Consider the following 17,357-nt stretch of genomic DNA (forward strand, 5'->3'; position numbering starts at 1 on the left):
CTGTTTTTCTATTCCACCCATCACTGCACAAGTTAAAAAGAGAAAAAGAAAAAAAAAAAAAAAAAAAAAAAACATAACTGCTGACTGAAACTCTCAGTCCTTAAATGCCCCTCTCCCCCAAAACATTGACCACCTTGTCCCAACCTGTGGGAAAGATGTACTGAGACAAAGTAACAGAGCAGCAAATCTCTCTTGCACTGGGAACACAAAGCAACTTCTTCTACCAATAGCTCTGTAAGGTAACAAGAGAGCTTTCCCTCTGAGACAGCCTGTCTCGTGTGACCCTCCTTATCCCTTTTCCTTTTCCCCTGAGTCCATTGCCAGGGTGGACTGTTTCCTTGTATCTCTGCAGGAAGCAGTATCACGCTTCCCTGAGGACGAGCAGTTGGCACGAATTCAAAATGTCATCCAGGAGCTCCCACCATCGCATTACAGGTGAGAACGTGTCCACAGAGGTGCTGAGGAACAGCGTGGTGACCCTCACCATCAGGGGAATATTGTCTGAAAAAGCACAGAAGTCAATTCACAAAAGCTGATTCACCATTTCCAAATTTGACAGCAATTTTTTTTTGGCATTTAAATATCAGTGAACAAATCATTGTCAGAGACGAAACAAGCTCTCCCTGCCACAGTCTATCATCCTCCTTCCCTGAGTACAACTCCTGTGGCACACTTGGCCAGTGTCCTGGGTGTGGTGAGGAGAAGCTGATCTGCTGGAAGTGCTTGAGGAACAGCTAAGCCCTTTGCAACATCCCGCTCCCTCTCCCATCTGTCTGCCATCTTCTTTGCACCTATCATGCTAAGGATTGTTTGGTTCGTGCCCCATCCTTGGCCACCCCCAGAGCACACTGCTGTCCTGTGTAAATGCTGGTGCAGTAAATCCTCTGTCCTATGGGGTCTGTTGTGCCATTGCAGACACTGCCTTCCTTGAGGAGGGGACAACTCTGAGGTCAGGGCTTGGTCTGAGACTTGCTGTCCCAGTGGGCACGTATTGGTCACTTGACACATTTTTCTTTTTTTCATATGAAAACATTGCAGAACGCTGGAATACCTGATCAAGCACCTGACTCACCTGGCCTCCTTCAGCAACATGACCAACATGCACACCAGAAACCTGGCCTTGGTGTGGGCTCCCAATCTCCTCAGGTACAGTAGAGAGTCCTCACATCCAGAGCACCATGCTGAGCTCCAAGGCGGACACTAGCACCTGAGCCTGGAGACCCAGCCCTTGAAGGAAATGCAAAGACAGGGAAAACCAGAACAACTAAAGGGAACAGCAGAGCAGAGCAAACAGCATTTAAAAGGAGAAAAATTCTTCCAGGTTGAATAATCCTAAATCTTACTGCCAGCATCCAAGAAAGCTTGTGGTTTTGTGTGTTTCCCATAAAAAAAAAAAATATCTGTTACTTGCAAGTTGAGCACATCGACTTAAAAATGAGGAGTTAGCTCATCACTGTGGAACGGAAATGACATTTCTGACAGTGCCAGTGCTTCTGCAGTGGGGCAGTGAGAGACAGCAAGGCTTGGAAGGGAGGGTAATAGGGCAATAATACTACAGGCCTGTGCCCAGATCTGCTTGAACATAAATGAGATGAGCTTGGTGGGCTTAAGATGGCAGCTAGTGTCAGATCTCAAGACCACCAGTTAGTTTGCCATGTTTGCTATGCCTGGCACTCTGCTGGGAAGAGGCCCGGATAAGATGCAGGCAGAGGTTTGGCTGATACATTGTAGAGCTAAGCAGAACAATAAAAAACAGGATCTGGGAAAGAAAACAGAAATATTTAGTATCTTTTGAAATTCCCTTCCCTGTCCATCCCATACCTATATATTAAGAAGAACGGACTGTGCAAGGAGAGACCAGGACTGCAGCTGGGCAGGAGGAAGGTGCTGGCAGGGCTGGTGGGGGGAGCCCTGGGCTGGCAGAGGGCGGGAGGGAGGGACATTGGCTAGAGAGGTACAGGCCTGAAAATAATTCTCTAAAGAGTTATCTCACCCTTTTAAATCACAAAACAGGCAGAGCAGGTTCTGAAAATGAATCAAATGTTGGCTCTATTGAATGTCACAAAGTGGACCTTTACTATTGAGACATTTTCATTCTAGCATCTGTCCTTGTCAAAAAACCTGGAGTCTGTTTCCTTTTGCAATCTTTCGTAACTCCCAGGGAGGATAAGAAAGGAGCAAGTAATGCAACTGCAGTCTCCTTACAGAGTTATCCTCTTGGCAATGCCCCAAGCTATTATCTAACACACCAGTCATTAACTTTACAAAGGATCCACTGCCCAGAGATAATTTCTTCAGCAACACTTTGGCATGTCAAGATAAGGAATGTTTCTTTGCTGAGAGCAAGAGTGAGAACGTGGGAGTGCTGCGGGGCAGAGAAAAGACTTACTGGGGCACGTGGCAAAGCATTGAAAAAAAATGGTGTGGGGAAGACCTGCGTAGGGTTCTAAGGGATTTCACAGAGAGATGATTGAAGCATTGAGTAGGAATCTGGAAGCACTGTTTAAAGGCTCCTGTGTTGTCTTTCAGGCCCAACTTTGAAATAGATAAAAGAGAAGCAAAGAGGGAGAAGAATGGAGTCTGAGAGTCACAGTTTTATCTACTGCTGAAGAATGCAAAAGCTAAGTAGGGAAAATAACACAGACAGGAAAGAAAATAACAAAGGTGGCAGAGAAAACAGAAAATAATTTTTAAAAGAGTGAAAAGGCAGAGAGAAGATGAGGGCCTGGAGAGAATGAGAGGAAGAGGTGCAGCAGGAGTGGGGAAAACACCCATGTTCTAAGTCTTGCAGGAAGAAAGCTGGTCTTTCCTTCCCAGGGGTTGTGTGTGGCAATGCTACTAGTATACCTCTTTCCTCCTGAAGGTCGAAGGAGATTGAGGCAGTTGGCTGCAATGGGGACGCAGCTTTCCTGGAGGTGCGAGTGCAGCAGTTGGTGATTGAGTTCATCCTGAATCACGTGGATCAGATCTTCAGCAACAACAGAAAAGCCAGCTCTGCAGAAAACATTGGTAACAACCTCCACAAATCACTCCACATGTCACTTGCCATGTACTTCAGCTCTAACTGTATCAAGCACATCAACCCTTACCATGCTCACAGACCACCCCAAAGACACCTTGAGCTCAATCCGTCATTACTCTTGTCCTTTTCATCCATACCTCCAAAATCTTATTCTTGAATACTAGCCTCCTTCCGTGTGCTCCCAGATTGTCCTACGGCTCATCTTTTGCATGATCTCACCTGGCTTAACCCTTTCCACAAAAGGAAGACCACCTGATTGCTTCTCAATCCTGGTCTAAGCTTTCTTTCTGAGACTGTCAGACACAGTCTCAATTGTTCTCTCAGGCTCCCCCAGTTATAATTCCTCATACTGATGATACCTGCCCTGCAGCCACCATATCCACCCAGGTCAGAGGCCACACTCCCAGGATAAAACCTAGCTGATGTTCTAAAAAACTTATGTCTTGTAGTTGGAGGCATTTTATAAAAGACATCTATATTTTTCCTGGGACATCAACAGTTTTCAGAGATGCTGATTTTGTTATTTAGTGGTGGGTTTGTTGTCAACATGCTTTTAAGCCTGGGAAATGCGTCTTTCTGTTTTACACACTGGGAAGACTCGTAATACTTTCAGAAGTGAAGGAGTAACCACCTTTCTGCTGTCCAACCCTGTGTCAGCTCCTCCCATCCAAGTTTCCCTTAGCATGTGGCATTCTCTGCTAGTCTGTCCCTGAAGCCTACATTTCCAGTGCGGTGCCCTGCTTGACCTGTAACACCCCTGCTCTACCGGTGTGGGTGCTGCTCCCGTGCCCTTATTTATGCCTTAGCAGAAGGCACGGAGTGAGGAACTGCTCCGATACTGCCTTAAGCATTGTAGTGAAACACTGGCTAGTGAATTCTAAGGCTTCTGGGTCGTACTGCAGGTCACTAGCCCAAAACTGGCCCAAGTTTGGTAAGTGCTAAACATCAATGGCCTTTAACAGGAATCACATGAGGAACATGTTGATGCTCCCAGGTGATTTCTTAGTGGGAAAGTGCCCCTTCACCCAGCCTCTCTACACAGGCAGTAACTTGCACCCTGCTATAGCAGTAGGGCTAAGTACTGAGTGGACTCCAGAGACTGCACTTGCTTCATGCACCTTGAGGTGGTCTGTTTGGGACAGGGCTGTTATTGGGGTGGCATATGGGAAGCTGGCTTTGCCACTGCCCACATAAACAGAGACCTTCAGTTCCCAGGGCTGTCAGTCACACTCCTTTCCATAGCCCTGAAATGCATTAGGAAGGTAAAGTAATGTTGGTTTTTAGAACAGCAAGCTTCCTGGAACAAGACAAGGAGAAAGATGTGGAAGAGAGAGAAAGAGTTAGGCACCAGGTTTGGATTGGGGACTGAACTGCTCCAGAATCTGGAGAGGCGGGGAGGGAGGGAAGGAGGAAGAAGGCAGAGGAATGTCTGAATCCTGTGGGTTTTCAGCGATGCCTCTTTCACACCAAAGCGTCTACAGCAAAGGCAACAAGTCTGTGTAACACAGCCTTTGGCTGGTGAATGTGGCCCCTGCTGGGAATGCACTCAGATGGATAAGGTTGCTGGGGAGGTGGAAGACTTATCTGACAAAAAGCCCCTCTCCCTGCACGTGCCACTCCTTTCCCCTCTCTGCAGGAGACATTCCAGTCAAATAAGGACATGAAGCTCTTGCTCTTGTCTCTCCTCACCCCAGGCTGGAGTGTATTTTCTTGCTTTTCAGAAAGCGCATCAGTTGTGAAAAGTCTGACCCTCCCTTCAGTCTCCCTGCCGATGAAACTGGTGAGCCTGGAAGAAGCACAGGCACGGAGTCTGTCTGCCTCCCACCCTGCTCGGAAGGAGAGGAGAGAGAACAGCTTGCCTGAAATTGTCCCTGTAACTGGGTCCCTCTTCCACACAGTTGTCGACCTCCCTGACAGCAAGTAAGTGCCAAGAGGGGTGTAAAGTGCAAACAAAAAAGTGCAGGTTCCCCAGCATGATCAGGAATGAGACTTTTGTTAGTGTGATACCCCCACACCTTCATGAATGAATCTTCAGCCATCATTGAGAGAAAATTGTGTGCCCTTCTCAAAAGAGGGACAGCTGCTCCTGAGAAGCATTTTAAGTGCTGTGTTCAGAGCTCCACTAGTCTTTATCCCTCCATCAGGGCAGAACCTCGTAGATCTCCTGCAGGAGGAATTATTTGTCTTTGCATCCTTGTGTCAGCTCAGGATTTGGCTGAACATGCTGAGCGTGGAGCAGGTCTGGACACAGCTCTCCTACAAGTTCCACCTGCTGGCGGCTAGTCCATGGCATGGCTGGTGGCAGTGACCAGCTTTATTGTTCTCCAGGTTCCTCTGCACTTATAGCCAAGCAGTAAGGTTAATTTTCACTCCTAGCATGGAGAGATATTTACATAGTGGCACCTATGCCACCTATGCCTACGCCAGGAGAAGAGTTCGATTTCAGCTGAGGTTGCTGCAGTTGTTGGCACGCTGCCCAGCACAAGTATTTATCTATTGGTCTATCTATCTGTTAATATATGGCCACTCTGCTGCCTGGTTCTGAGAGATTATAGCCTCTGCAGCAGGAGGCTCATTAATCTACTGACCCATAAAGCACTGGAGTGAAGATATTTCTTTGCACTTGATACAATAAAGCAAAAAGGAGCCATCTAACAGAATACTGGCAAGACGATAAACAGCTTAAGACAAAAGGTGAATTGCCCCTCTAGAGAGCCTTTTCCTTTCTCACTTGAAGAGAACAGTCCTACCCCCAAGATATTAATCCTGTATGTAGGACTGATTTGTGCTCTTCTGAGTGCTGATCTGAAAGAAAAGCAGAACTATGAGGATAGAAAGCCCATTCCAGAGTGCAAGACAGGGAGATAAGAGGTTCTTGCTCTGGAAGAGGGGAGATTGAAGGAGGAGTCAGAATGGCTATGTGAAGGTACAGAGCTTCATGCAGTAATATGCAGAGAAGAAAACTGGCTTCAGGAGCAGCAGCTTCTTTCTGTTTAAAGCTGGGATTCCAAAGAGACACAGGGAACTGGTTCCCCATTTTATCTGACACTTACTAGAAATTGATTTACATCCTTTAAGCCCCTCCTTTTGGTTAGTACATTACAATAGCATATGATCACATAACATCTATAATTAAATTCATGTTGGCCTGAGAAGTATTAGTAGCTAGTTTGTATTAAGATATCTTTTTATTTTTGCAAATTCATAAAACTTTTAAGACATCAGGACTTTAAAGAGTAGCTTTGTGCACTGAGTGATAGTAGCAGTTCTATCAGCTCTCTGCAATTTATCTTGCACTCTGTCATTAAAACACATTTAAAAGGCAATTTTTCTTTACTGTACCGCAAGATTGTTCTAGCCTTGGAAAGCTCTCTTTTCTGGAGGCAGGCATGCTTGTTCACTCAGCCAACCACAGTTGCTGTAGCATGATGCCACAGCCAGCTCTCTGAAGAGTTGGCTTAGGTGTCTTTCCACCCATGACATGGTTAAATCAGCAATACTGATAAATCACTTACTTACAGAAAAGCAAGAGTTGCTTGTGTTGCTATGCCTTGCACGCCTTAGAATTAAAAGAGGTGTGAGAAGAAAAGCAAGACTGTTGAGGGGCAAGACCTCAGAGGCTTTTGTGGGATATTAAAAAGACAAAAGTCTCTGGGATTTGGTAACCTCCTGAGCCCTTTTTCCTTCCAGGAGGAAATTATCTACCAAGTCCAAGAAATGGAAGTCGATATTTAACTTGGGCCGTTCTGGCTCAGAATCAAAGTCTAAACTGAGTCGAAATGGGAGTGTCTTCGTAAGGGCACAGAAGCTCTCTGGTAAGAACACACTTTTCAGTTAGGTATTTCTCTCTGCAGCTTTCTCTTGCAATATTGATAGCATGGGCCAACGTGTATCCACATGACACTAATACCATTAGACTTGAGATTGTCTAATGGGGTCATGTTTGTTGCCTGGTTTCATGGACATCTCATTTTCACAGGATGGCGAGAAGCACTCTTTCAGGAGGATATGCCAGACAGCTACAACAGGCTCCTATTGCCCAGCTGTCAAGCTTGGGGACTAGGAAATGCTGTGTAGGTTTGTATTAGTCCACTCCTCCAGCCCAGACAGCCTCTGGCTCCTAATGGCACTGGGTGAATGGTTGTCCTTCCAGGCTATCCTTCCTGGCATTACAGAGCCAACTGTGTTCAGTGTCTTTGTGAAAAACAAGGTACCAGGAGTTCCTATGGCTCCTGGCTCTCAGCACTTTGAGGGAAGCTATTACTTTTTCAGAATTTACAAGAGAGAAGTTGACTTTTCTCCTGGCTGTAATCCCAGGTTCTAGCCCCTCCTGAGCTGCAATCTCTTAAGTGCTCTGCTTCCTAGAAAATACATGGCAGTGCCAATTCCCAGTGTTCAGAAATGATGACTCAAGTTCTAAAACTCATGAAGTTGACTTAACAGTAACCAAGATTTTTAAAAGGAAACATACTCTTTTTTACCTGAGTTCATAAAGAACTGTTTTAGATTTATATGTCCTAGATTTTCTTAGTATCTCCAAGACAAGAGATTTATTTTTAAAGGAGAAGATGAAGGTGGGATTTTTTTTAAGATAATCTCATGACTCCAAGAACTGGTGTTTGGAGAAGCACTACTAAACATTGCAAGTCTTAAAATAAAATAGTTAATGTTTGCAACATTACCTACCACCACATATAAGAGAGGCTGTATTTGGATCAGAAGTGAGTGTGAAGCCAAATGTTGGATCCAGCTCTTTTTGGACCCCTGCCTTCTCCCATGTTTTGCATGTACAGATGGCCTCGCACAGGGTGCCCATGGCAGACCTCAAAATAACTCCCCATCCTATTTTGATCACAGGATCATCTTCTCACTTTGATAAGGAATACTCTGTCCCAAAATAGTGCTAACCCAAGGATGCCCAGGAATGATTGAAGCCCAGTGATCGTAGGGGTTGAGTCTTGTTCCAAGCACAGTACTGACTGACAGGAGGCTGTACATTTTCACCAGCAGGACACAAAAATGCACAACCTTGTGCAGAGATTTAGGCACTGAAGTAGTGCTTTTGAGAAGCAGTGGTTTTAGTGGTACGCTGTTGTATTTTTGTGTGCTCTCTGCTTACAGCCTAATATGAGAAAACAGATGAACTCGGTGTTGAAAGTCAGCACATGCTTTAACACAGTTTGTGTCCATGCACACAAGTCTGCAAGTCACACAAAACATGAGCTCTACAGCTTGAATTCTTTTCCTCTGGGAAAGCGGAGCCAGTGCTCAAGACATCATGCCATATGAACGTAAAAGGTAGCCAGAACTCCATATAAATGCAAGAAGTAGCTGGAGTTTCTCCTGTGTTCATGTGAAAGTCAGTCCCAGAAGCCTTAATTATATAAACAAATGAACTCCAACAACCCTGTTCACTTTCTGCCTTACCTACTTTGCAACATTGTAAATAGCAGACTTTGCTCCCAGACATTTTCCAGAGTTCCATGGACCCTTTTTGGGCTGCCAGAGACTAACTTGTCTTCCTTGCCAGCTACATTCCTCCCAACCTCCCCTTTTCAATTCAGTAACAGCTACACACTTTCAAAGCCTCTCAGGAGACCTGTGGAGTGTCTGGTGACAAATGGCAGCTTGTTTCTGGACAACCAAGTCCAACGAGGATGACCAGGAAAATAGGTTGCTAACCGCCTTCATAAATTTCACAGACTGCTTGCTGCAGGCAGGGTGTGCTCATGCCAGCAAAAGGGGCTGGGAGTGCAACGTAAAAATAACCTAACATTTGCTATTGGGAATGAGAGGTGAGAAGGCATTTATGTCACTTTAGTTAAAAAGCCCCCACAATCAACAGCCTGACTTGATCGGGGAGGGCAGTGGCACATAACAGCTTTGGGGATGCTTAACTGCTTCTCAGTGGAGATGGTGTTGACTGGCTGGGTTAAGTATAGCTCTCCACATGTCCAGCAGGTGCAAAGCTGTTGTTAGCACTAGCAGATCCCCAGCTGTGTGGACAAGTGCTGTGCGTAAGAAGCCACGTGGTGTGGATACAGAGAGGGAATGCTTGGAAATGGAAAATAACTTTGATGTTGTCTTGGCATGCCCATCTTTATGTAGCCTTTGGTCTTTATGGGCTGAAACCTGCAAAGCCGCAGGATCTGAAGCCTGCTTCTAAAACTCATTTTCCACAGAGAAAGCAACTATTCGGCCTGCGAAGAGCATGGACTCGCTGTGTTCCCTGCCAGTGGAAGGTGAGACAACAATGGCCTTACTGTAAGAGTGGGGCATTGCACCCCTGCGTTCTCAGCTTGCCCCCATGCTTGCATGGATGCAGTGGTCTGTTTCTTTGCCTGTCTCACCATGTTCTGTATCTTTGTATGCATATGCCATAGCTGCTGACATGTGCCCCCACTGTTGTGTGCATGTGTTTTTAACCCTTTTCTGTGTCTTTCATGTTGTTGCATGCACCTGAGAATTACCATTGTGCCTAGCTGCATCTTTACTAGCAGTGGGATTGCTTCAATTTCATTCTTGGTTATTCTGGGCACAAAATTCCCGTTCATAAGTGAAAATTGCTTGAAATAAGACAACGAAGCCTGGAGCTGTGTGTGATCTTTGTGGGCAACGTATGCTAGCCCTAGGCTTGGCTGTGTCTGATTGAGACGGGTCTCCAACAGAAGTCCTAGGTGGTTTCCACTGGAGAGCATCCTATCCAGCCCTGACTGCCCAGTTTGAAGGAGGCCCAAAGCTGGAGCCTGGAAGCTCTTCAGTGCCTGCCATCTTCCTCTCTCTGGTGAAATGTGGGTGTTCACCAGGGCAGGACCCATCCCTGGAGGGACTGAGGAGGGCTCCTCACAGAGGAAGATTGTTTGCTAGTGCTTTGCTTCCCACTGACTTCCTCCTGTCTTCCCATCTCTAGGGGAGGATGAAAAGAACAGATTCAAACGGACAGTGACTACTGGAGGGTTTTTTGTTCCCGTGATGAAGATACGAACAGGAGGCACAGGAAGCTCATATGACCTCAGCAAGGAGAATGAATGGGAGCGGGAAGGATCTGCCATGGGGGCCAAAGGAAGCTCAGAGCTGAGCGGAGAGAAAGGTCCTTCTCGGACACTGCAGGCAAGGTCACCCCCTGAGCAGCTGAAGGTCTTCCGGGCAGCAGAGGATACCGAAAATGAGCAGATTTCCCCCAAAGGTGGCCGCATGTTCTACACTTCCGAAACAGCCACCAAGTCAGGCTTCCCAAGCAGCCTCTTAAATTTCCCTTGGAGGCCTCCCCTCGTCACCAGAGGAAAGCCCTGAACATCTCAGAGCCCTTTGCCGTCTCTGTCCCGCTGCGGGTATCTGCAGTCATCAGCACCAACAGCACCCCTTGCCGCCTGCCCGCCAAGGAGAAGCTTTCCCTCTCCAGCCTAGATGAGCTGTCTTCCCTGGTGGCCGAGAGCACGAGCTCCTCTGCCCTGGAAGTGGCAGTGGGGACCCACACAAGGACAGAGCAGGCGCCAGAGCGGAAGGGGAAACAGGCAGGGCCCACTCTGACGGCAGCAGCATCCAGAGGTAAAAGTGCGTTAAGGAGGTGGATGTGGAGCCTCTGTCAGGCTACTGGAGGTGCTCTGCAGCTCAGAGGTGTGGAGGTTGCTCCAGCCTGCTCTTGTGGCAGGAAAGAGACCAAGCTGTAGCAGGGTGGGTGTTGATGGTAGCAGGTCAGGCTGGTGCTTGTTGCAGTAATGAAAATGGGGAGGTGGGTGGCCTCCCAGCAATGTCCTGTTGCGCCCGAAGGGAGCTCTTCAGCTTTGCTAGTTGGAACTGGGTTGAACAGCACCGCTTTATCTCAGGGCACATGTTTTCAGTCACAAGTAGTTACATCATTCTTTTCTGTTTCTGATCCAGGCTCTCACCCTGAGGAGCTGGTGCCAGCCAGGAAACCCGAATCCTTAGAAACTCCACAGCCAGCAGCAGAAAGTCAGGACACGTTATGTGGGCAAAGCAGCTGCACAAGCAGCACCAGCACTGCCCGGCAGTCCTCAGAGCAGAGTCCCACCTGTGAACAACCACCAGCCTCAGAGGTTCATACAGGGCCACTCCCTGCAGACAAGGCAGAGCAAGGACAGCTCAAGACAAAGGATGTCTCCTCAGAAGGCAGCTGTGGCCAGCAGGAGATTGAGACGGCTAAGACAGAAGGAAGGTCGTGTTTAAGAGATGTGGTAAGGAAGAAGGCATGAGAAAAAAGATGGGGGACAGTGTCATGGTGGTGACTGGGAGGTTGTTTAAAGTTCTGCTGTGTGTCCGTAGTCACAAAAACTCAGTATATGACCTAGGCTAAGCAGGGTCAAGAACTGACCATGTACTGATTTCATTTCTGTCCACATCACCATGTGGTGACTTACTTTTACACAACTACCTACTGTTCCTTTTTGGTCTTCTTTTCCTGTAACTATACAATTGCAGTCAGTACAATCTATCTGCTTTGAGACTCTCCAGATGTGAGACTGTCCGGATGTCTGAGCATTTTGACCCACGGTCCTGAATTCCCCTTCTATTTTGCTGTCCCATTTGTCCCAGACAGCCTCACAGTCCTTTTTTTCCTTATTCTCTACACACTATTTTTTAATTATTATTTTTGCCTCCTTTGTATCTCTAGCAGAGCTTTTTCACCAAGTTTCTTACAGCGATACTCATCTCTGGACAGCTATTTTAAGATCTGTTGGCATAGCTCCTTGAATAGATTATTCATTCCAGTTCGTGTGTGATTTGGGAATGCAGATCCTCTGGCAAAGCCAAGTGAGCCTGAATGGGAAGATCTGAGAAACGGGCTGAGACATTCCAGCTACTCATTCAACTCGCAGTTTCAGTACATCTGTCCAGGCCTCATTTTGGCTGCATCTTGGATCTTCTCCTCCATAAACCCCCTTGTTTATAGACGTATTTCCTTCCTTGAACTAGTAGTATGCGTGTCTGTGTTTCTGTATCCATGAGCGTGCTCATCCAGGAGCCTATCTGTTCTAAGAGGGCTGTTTGAGGAAAATGGAGGGGTATTTATTGGTATGTTGTGAGCTGTCAGGTCATGGCATTTCTTCTGTTTTTCAGACTGAGGAGGGCCCTGCGAATGCCCTTCTAGAACCGCTGTGGCCAGACATACAGCAGGAACTGAAAATTATCGAACCTGAAGAGGAGCTCTTGCTCTTGCCAGCATCTGTCCCCAAGGCGGGCCTAATTTCTGAATCGTCTTCTTCAGCACAAACAGATAGTTCTTCCTCTGGCCCAGGGCAGAGTCCAACACTGTCTGAGCAGAAATCTGCAAGCCGAACACCACAGATAACAACTCAGGTGCCTTTGTTTGGTGCCACTGGCATGGAACAGCAAGACAGTCTCCACAACTGCCAGTCTGACGTGGTTGCACAGCAGAGCCGTGTTTCAGCCGTACCCAAACTGGGTACTCTTCCGACTGGCACAGCCGCTCCAAAGAACCACCACCCAGTGGTGGACGGCAGGAGTGAATGTCTCACTCCTCACCCGGACTGCAAGCTTCATAGTCAATCAGAATCTAATGACGTTGCCCCAAGTGATGAATTTTATTGTTCCAAAGGTGCATGTCCAGAGTCGGGGCAAGAAAAAAGTAGCACTTGCCAGCCACAGAGGGAAAAGGATGGCCTTACCAGAGTCCAGACTCAGAGGGAGAAGCCCGAGATAATGACTGCCGATGAAAGGGACACATTCTCCTCCAAGGCGCTGAGTGGAGCCGGGATCCAGGAGCTGAAGGAGGGCAATGTTGTTAGCAGAACCCATGATGCTGGTGACCAGGATGATGAGGATACCTGGACAGATAATGTGCAGAGCTTAGAACTTGTGGAGCCATGGGAGGATCACCAGTGGGTTACAAGCCCACTCCATTCCCCCACCTTCAAGGACATTCAGGAGAAGATGATACAGGAGTTTCAGCCACAGACCCAGAGAGCAGACACAGGCCTTTCTCTTAGACCACGATTCAGTCGCAGCCTCTCCCTGGACAGTAAAGACGCAGTGATGAGTCTGTGGACTATCCCATTCTCTTTCATAGATGCCACTGAGCAGCAGCAACCATGCAGTGACATTCTGCCAGTGACTTGTGAGCTGCCCAAAACACAACTCATTTCCCCCTCTAGTCTGGGCAAAGCTAAGCAAGATGAGAATGGCACAAGTTCTCTAGAAGAATCTCTGAAACCTGAGGAGCTGAGGTACCCCCTCAGCAGAGAGGAAGCACTAGCTGAGAAAGAAGGACCCTCCAGAATCCCTCTTTCAGAGCCAGAGGGAAAGAAAGTGGATGTAAACAAAGAAAACCCTTGGAGCCCAAAGCTTGAGCTGTCTTTACCATACCAAAAAAGCCCAGGCAGTTCTTCACAGGTGAAGAACACAAAGGAGGAGTTATCCATGTCTCAGGACACTGCCCTGGGAGGACAAACTGTTACCAAATCATTGTGCTCTGCCACTGAGTCACAGCTGAGTAATAAAGGTGAAGAAACACCTCGCAAAGTGAAGACCAGGCCTTCATCCCTCAACTTGGATTCACTCCTTCCAGCCCCAGATTTCTTCACATTTGAGAGCCTGTCCATGCCTTCCGCCCCTGGGACCCTCCTGTGCGGGCAGAAGGAGGTAAAAAGCAGTGATTCTGCCCCATCCCTGCCAACTGCCTGCCCTGCTGTCAGTAAAAGCATTCCCTGGGGTTCTCATTTCAATGCCCATGTGGATCTAGACTTGGATTACCTGGCAGTTGCCCATGCCACCACTGGCCGTCGTAACTCTGCCCCTGTCAGCGTGTCAGCGGTCAGGACCTCCTTCATGATTAAGATGTGCCAGGCTAGAGCCGTGCCCGTGATACCGCCCAAGATTCAGTACACCCAGATCCCCCAGCCCCTGCAGGCTCAGAATGCTGCTCCACTGGCTGAGAAGAAGGAAGCAGAAGCCAAGCAGGCCATCAGGCAGACACAACGGGTGGCGTGGAGCCACCTTGAGACCCCCAAGAGCCCACTGATGGAGAAGAAAGCCAAAGCAGAGAAAGAAAACAGTGACCCAGCTCAAAAGGACTCAGCCTGTCCTTGGCACAGCAGCCTTGGCTCTCCTCTGGAGCAATCTCAGTCCAGTCATTACCCTGCTCTGGATGCCCCTGTTCTGCGCCGAAAGCGCACCTCTGAGGGGGAGACAGCTGGAGATAACCCACAGTCCTCAAAGATGGAGAGGCCATCAGGGTTCTCCAAGCCTTCCTATAGATCTAGGCCTGGAAGGCCCCAAAGTCTGATTCTCTTCAGTCCTCCTTTCCCCATTATGGACCACCCCTCTTCAGCGGACTCCAGGGTGTTGTTATCACCCATAAGGAGTCCAACTCAGACCACCTCTTCAAGCCCCATTTGTGGTGATCTGTCTGAAACTTCGCGGACAACTCCTGAGGGTGTGACACTGCGGAACAAAATGACCATCCCCAAGAATGGCCAGAGACTGGAGACCTCTACCAGCTGCTTTTATCAGCCCCAGAGGCGCTCTGTGATTCTGGATGGACGAAGTGGGAGGCAGATCGAATAGCAACTGCTTCTCTTACTCCTTTTCCATGGTGGATGGGATGGGAGTGTCCAAGACCAACTGTGTTTCCATTTTGCTGTTGTTATAACTATTTTGTGTAAGATGGACCCAAATCCTTTATGGTTTCCTGCAAAGCATTCTGCTACAGAGGGTCATAGTCTTTTTGTCTTGCTTTTCCTTCCCCTTCTCCCTGCCTAATCCCCCACAGTCTGCTTTTTTTTTGTAAGCCAGTCCCAGGGAATTTGCATTTCCTCATACTTATTGTCTAACAAGCCCTGTGAAAGTTGCATCCTCCCCATGGAAAAAAGGAAAAATAAATCTCAGTATAAATAGAAAATAAGGCTAGGAGGAAACCACCCTTCCAAAGCACTGCAGGCCAGGGTGCAGGGACACATCTGCTGAGGAGGTAAGAGCAGATGTTTGGGACCTCCTTCCATTGTTTCCCAGCCACCATTGAAGGACCATGTCTGTCCATCTCAGTTGTCTAATTTAGACAGTGTAAATAAACAGTGCAGGAGGCTGGGTACAGCTGAAGAGGAAGGTAAAGCTGGCATGGGCGAGTCACACAGCGTGTGAGACACTCAAGGATGTTCCAGTGACAAACATATAACCTAAAGGCGGTGCTTCCAGCTCTGTCCTTGCGTCAAGATGTGTTCTTTCCAGCATGTGCAAGGGCTGGAATGAAAGTAGCTGGGCAGGAAACGCCTAGTTGTTCTTTTAATCCTCCAAGTCCTGCTCGTGAGTTTTGTTGTGCACAGCCACACGTTCCTTGTGTAGCCACACAAGATCTGCATGGCTGGGAAATGAGTGTACAGCTGGCTGCCCAGTGGTAGAGACTTCTCGGGCTGATATCAATGAAAGCAAAGATAGGGTCAGAACAAAGGCCCGTGTCAACAATTCGCATTGTTGCTTTGACACCTCTGCAACTATCTCCAGCTGTGCTCCACACTGCCAATGGCAGAGAAAAGCAAAAGGATCTTCTGATCTGCATGTCCTTGGGCTATTGCCCTCTTTGCACCCTGACTGACATATCTTTGACCCTTGGTCTTTATTGCCACTGCGTGGCATGTCCCCAGGTGCTTCTGTTTCCTTTAAACTTACTCTCTTTGTGATTTCAGATGTTTTCTTTGAGAACATGGCTGGTTGTCACCTCCTTGGCCCTCAGTGCTTTCAGATTGATTAAGAGTATGGTAAAGAGGATGATTTGTTGGACTGCAGAACAGACCATGAACAATATCCTGAGAAGGGGATTTGGAGTGAATTAAACTCTCTCCTGAAAGGCTGTTATTGTTACAGGGAAATACACATTCATATAAGCAACAGCTGCCATAGGAATATAATTAAAGCTTCCTTTACAAAGCTTCTAATCCTACATTCACACAGATTCCTTGGTATGTGACTGTGGGTGACTGCAAAGTCATGTACAGCCTCTGCTGTCTCTGCAATTTAAGTGTCACTAGTGACTACGGAGGAGACGGGAACATAGGTGTTGCTGCCAGCACTCAGATTGTCCCTGTAATGGTGCTTGCAGGGGCCATCATTCATGGAGATATCTGAATCTGTGGGCCCTTGGATGGGTATTATGGGCTATAGTTTAGGCAGTAACTGAGCATCTGGTAGGAAGTGCTATAGCCACCACAATGAGCGCCAGTCAGAATTTCCCAATGGATGTATATTTATGGCTTTTTTTCTGATGTACTAGCATTTTCAGATTGTTATCAAACTCAACCCATGAGCTCCTGGTCTGTACTGAATATGTCACTTAATTACTGGAGGGAGGGCTCAGAGCCTGTACAGTGCTTTCTCTGCACTCTTTGATTACTAAAGGGGAGGCATGCCAGAGTATTTTTGAGAAGTTCTGGGCCCACAAATGCAAGGAATGTGTCTTCAGCAGAATTTTCTCCTGCAATATCCAAATGGAGCATGAAAAAGGAAGGGGGCTTTTCCCTGTCACCAGTTGCAGTCTTTATATCCTCCCCGCTGTACTCCTCGTTTGTACATAATGCCATATAAGAGGGAACAGAGAAGAGAACTAAGTCTAAGATTAAACCAGATGAGAGCCTGGAGTTCTCATTCAGGTCCCTGCTCTCTCACAGATGTCAGCTTATGTTTTACCTGGACAGGCTGTGGACAGAATATGCAGCTTCATGACAATTGTATTATCCTCCTCCCAGACCATAAGATGCCTGTGCAGCCTCCAATTAAAACCAGGGGACTGCCAATCCTCCATGCTCCTCATAGTTAGCACACCTCTGCGATGCATTTGCATGGTACCCAAATGCCTTTTTTTACTGCCTCACGAGAAAGCTTTTAACCACCACAGCTGGGTTAATGGCAAATGACTTGGGAAGGTGTGATACGAGGTATTGTGGTAAGGCTTCAGAGAAAGAAAAAGTTGTGGAAATGATGCCCAGGTTTTTTTGGCATCAACAAAATAGTTTACTTGGAACAGGGATTTAGATTCTCTCAATTCCTAGAAGTTTTGACTGCCAAGGCATCTGGAATGGAGCCAGAGAAGCTCACGAAGTAATGTATCAAAAGAAAAAGAAAATGGGATGAAACCTTGGCACCTTAAAACCATTCTTTTTTTTTTTTTTTTTTTTTTCCCTCCTTATTCTCATATAAGCTGATCTATGAATAAGAAATGATGTCTGGCAATTTGTATATAATACACTGTCTCAACTCCCAACAGCATTTCAGTAAGTAATAGTGCCTTTGGCATAAGTGGTGAAACTCCTGCAAGAGAAAATTATTAGAAATCCTTACTTAATATTAAAGATCAGCCTCAATGAAA

At 47.2% G+C, this 17,357-nt stretch overlaps 1 protein-coding gene across 1 annotated transcript in view; it reads left to right on the plus strand.

Moving 5' to 3' along the window:
• Positions 1-14,566, plus strand: part of LOC104470878 (rho GTPase-activating protein 31-like) — a 55,833-nt gene extending 41,267 nt beyond the window's left edge. The window contains 10 exon segments of the mRNA XM_010085962.1: positions 353-435; positions 1,039-1,146; positions 2,864-3,009; positions 4,744-4,942; positions 6,713-6,837; positions 9,205-9,264; positions 9,933-10,267; positions 10,270-10,570; positions 10,904-11,217; positions 12,101-14,566. Coding sequence (XP_010084264.1) covers positions 353-435; positions 1,039-1,146; positions 2,864-3,009; positions 4,744-4,942; positions 6,713-6,837; positions 9,205-9,264; positions 9,933-10,267; positions 10,270-10,570; positions 10,904-11,217; positions 12,101-14,566 — 4,137 coding nt within the window.
• The last annotated feature ends 2,791 nt before the right edge of the window (positions 14,567-17,357 follow it).

Source organism: Pterocles gutturalis, unplaced genomic scaffold (assembly GCF_000699245.1).
Source record: "Pterocles gutturalis isolate BGI_N339 unplaced genomic scaffold, ASM69924v1 scaffold34985, whole genome shotgun sequence".
In the NCBI taxonomy this organism is placed as follows: domain Eukaryota; kingdom Metazoa; phylum Chordata; class Aves; order Pterocliformes; family Pteroclidae; genus Pterocles; species Pterocles gutturalis.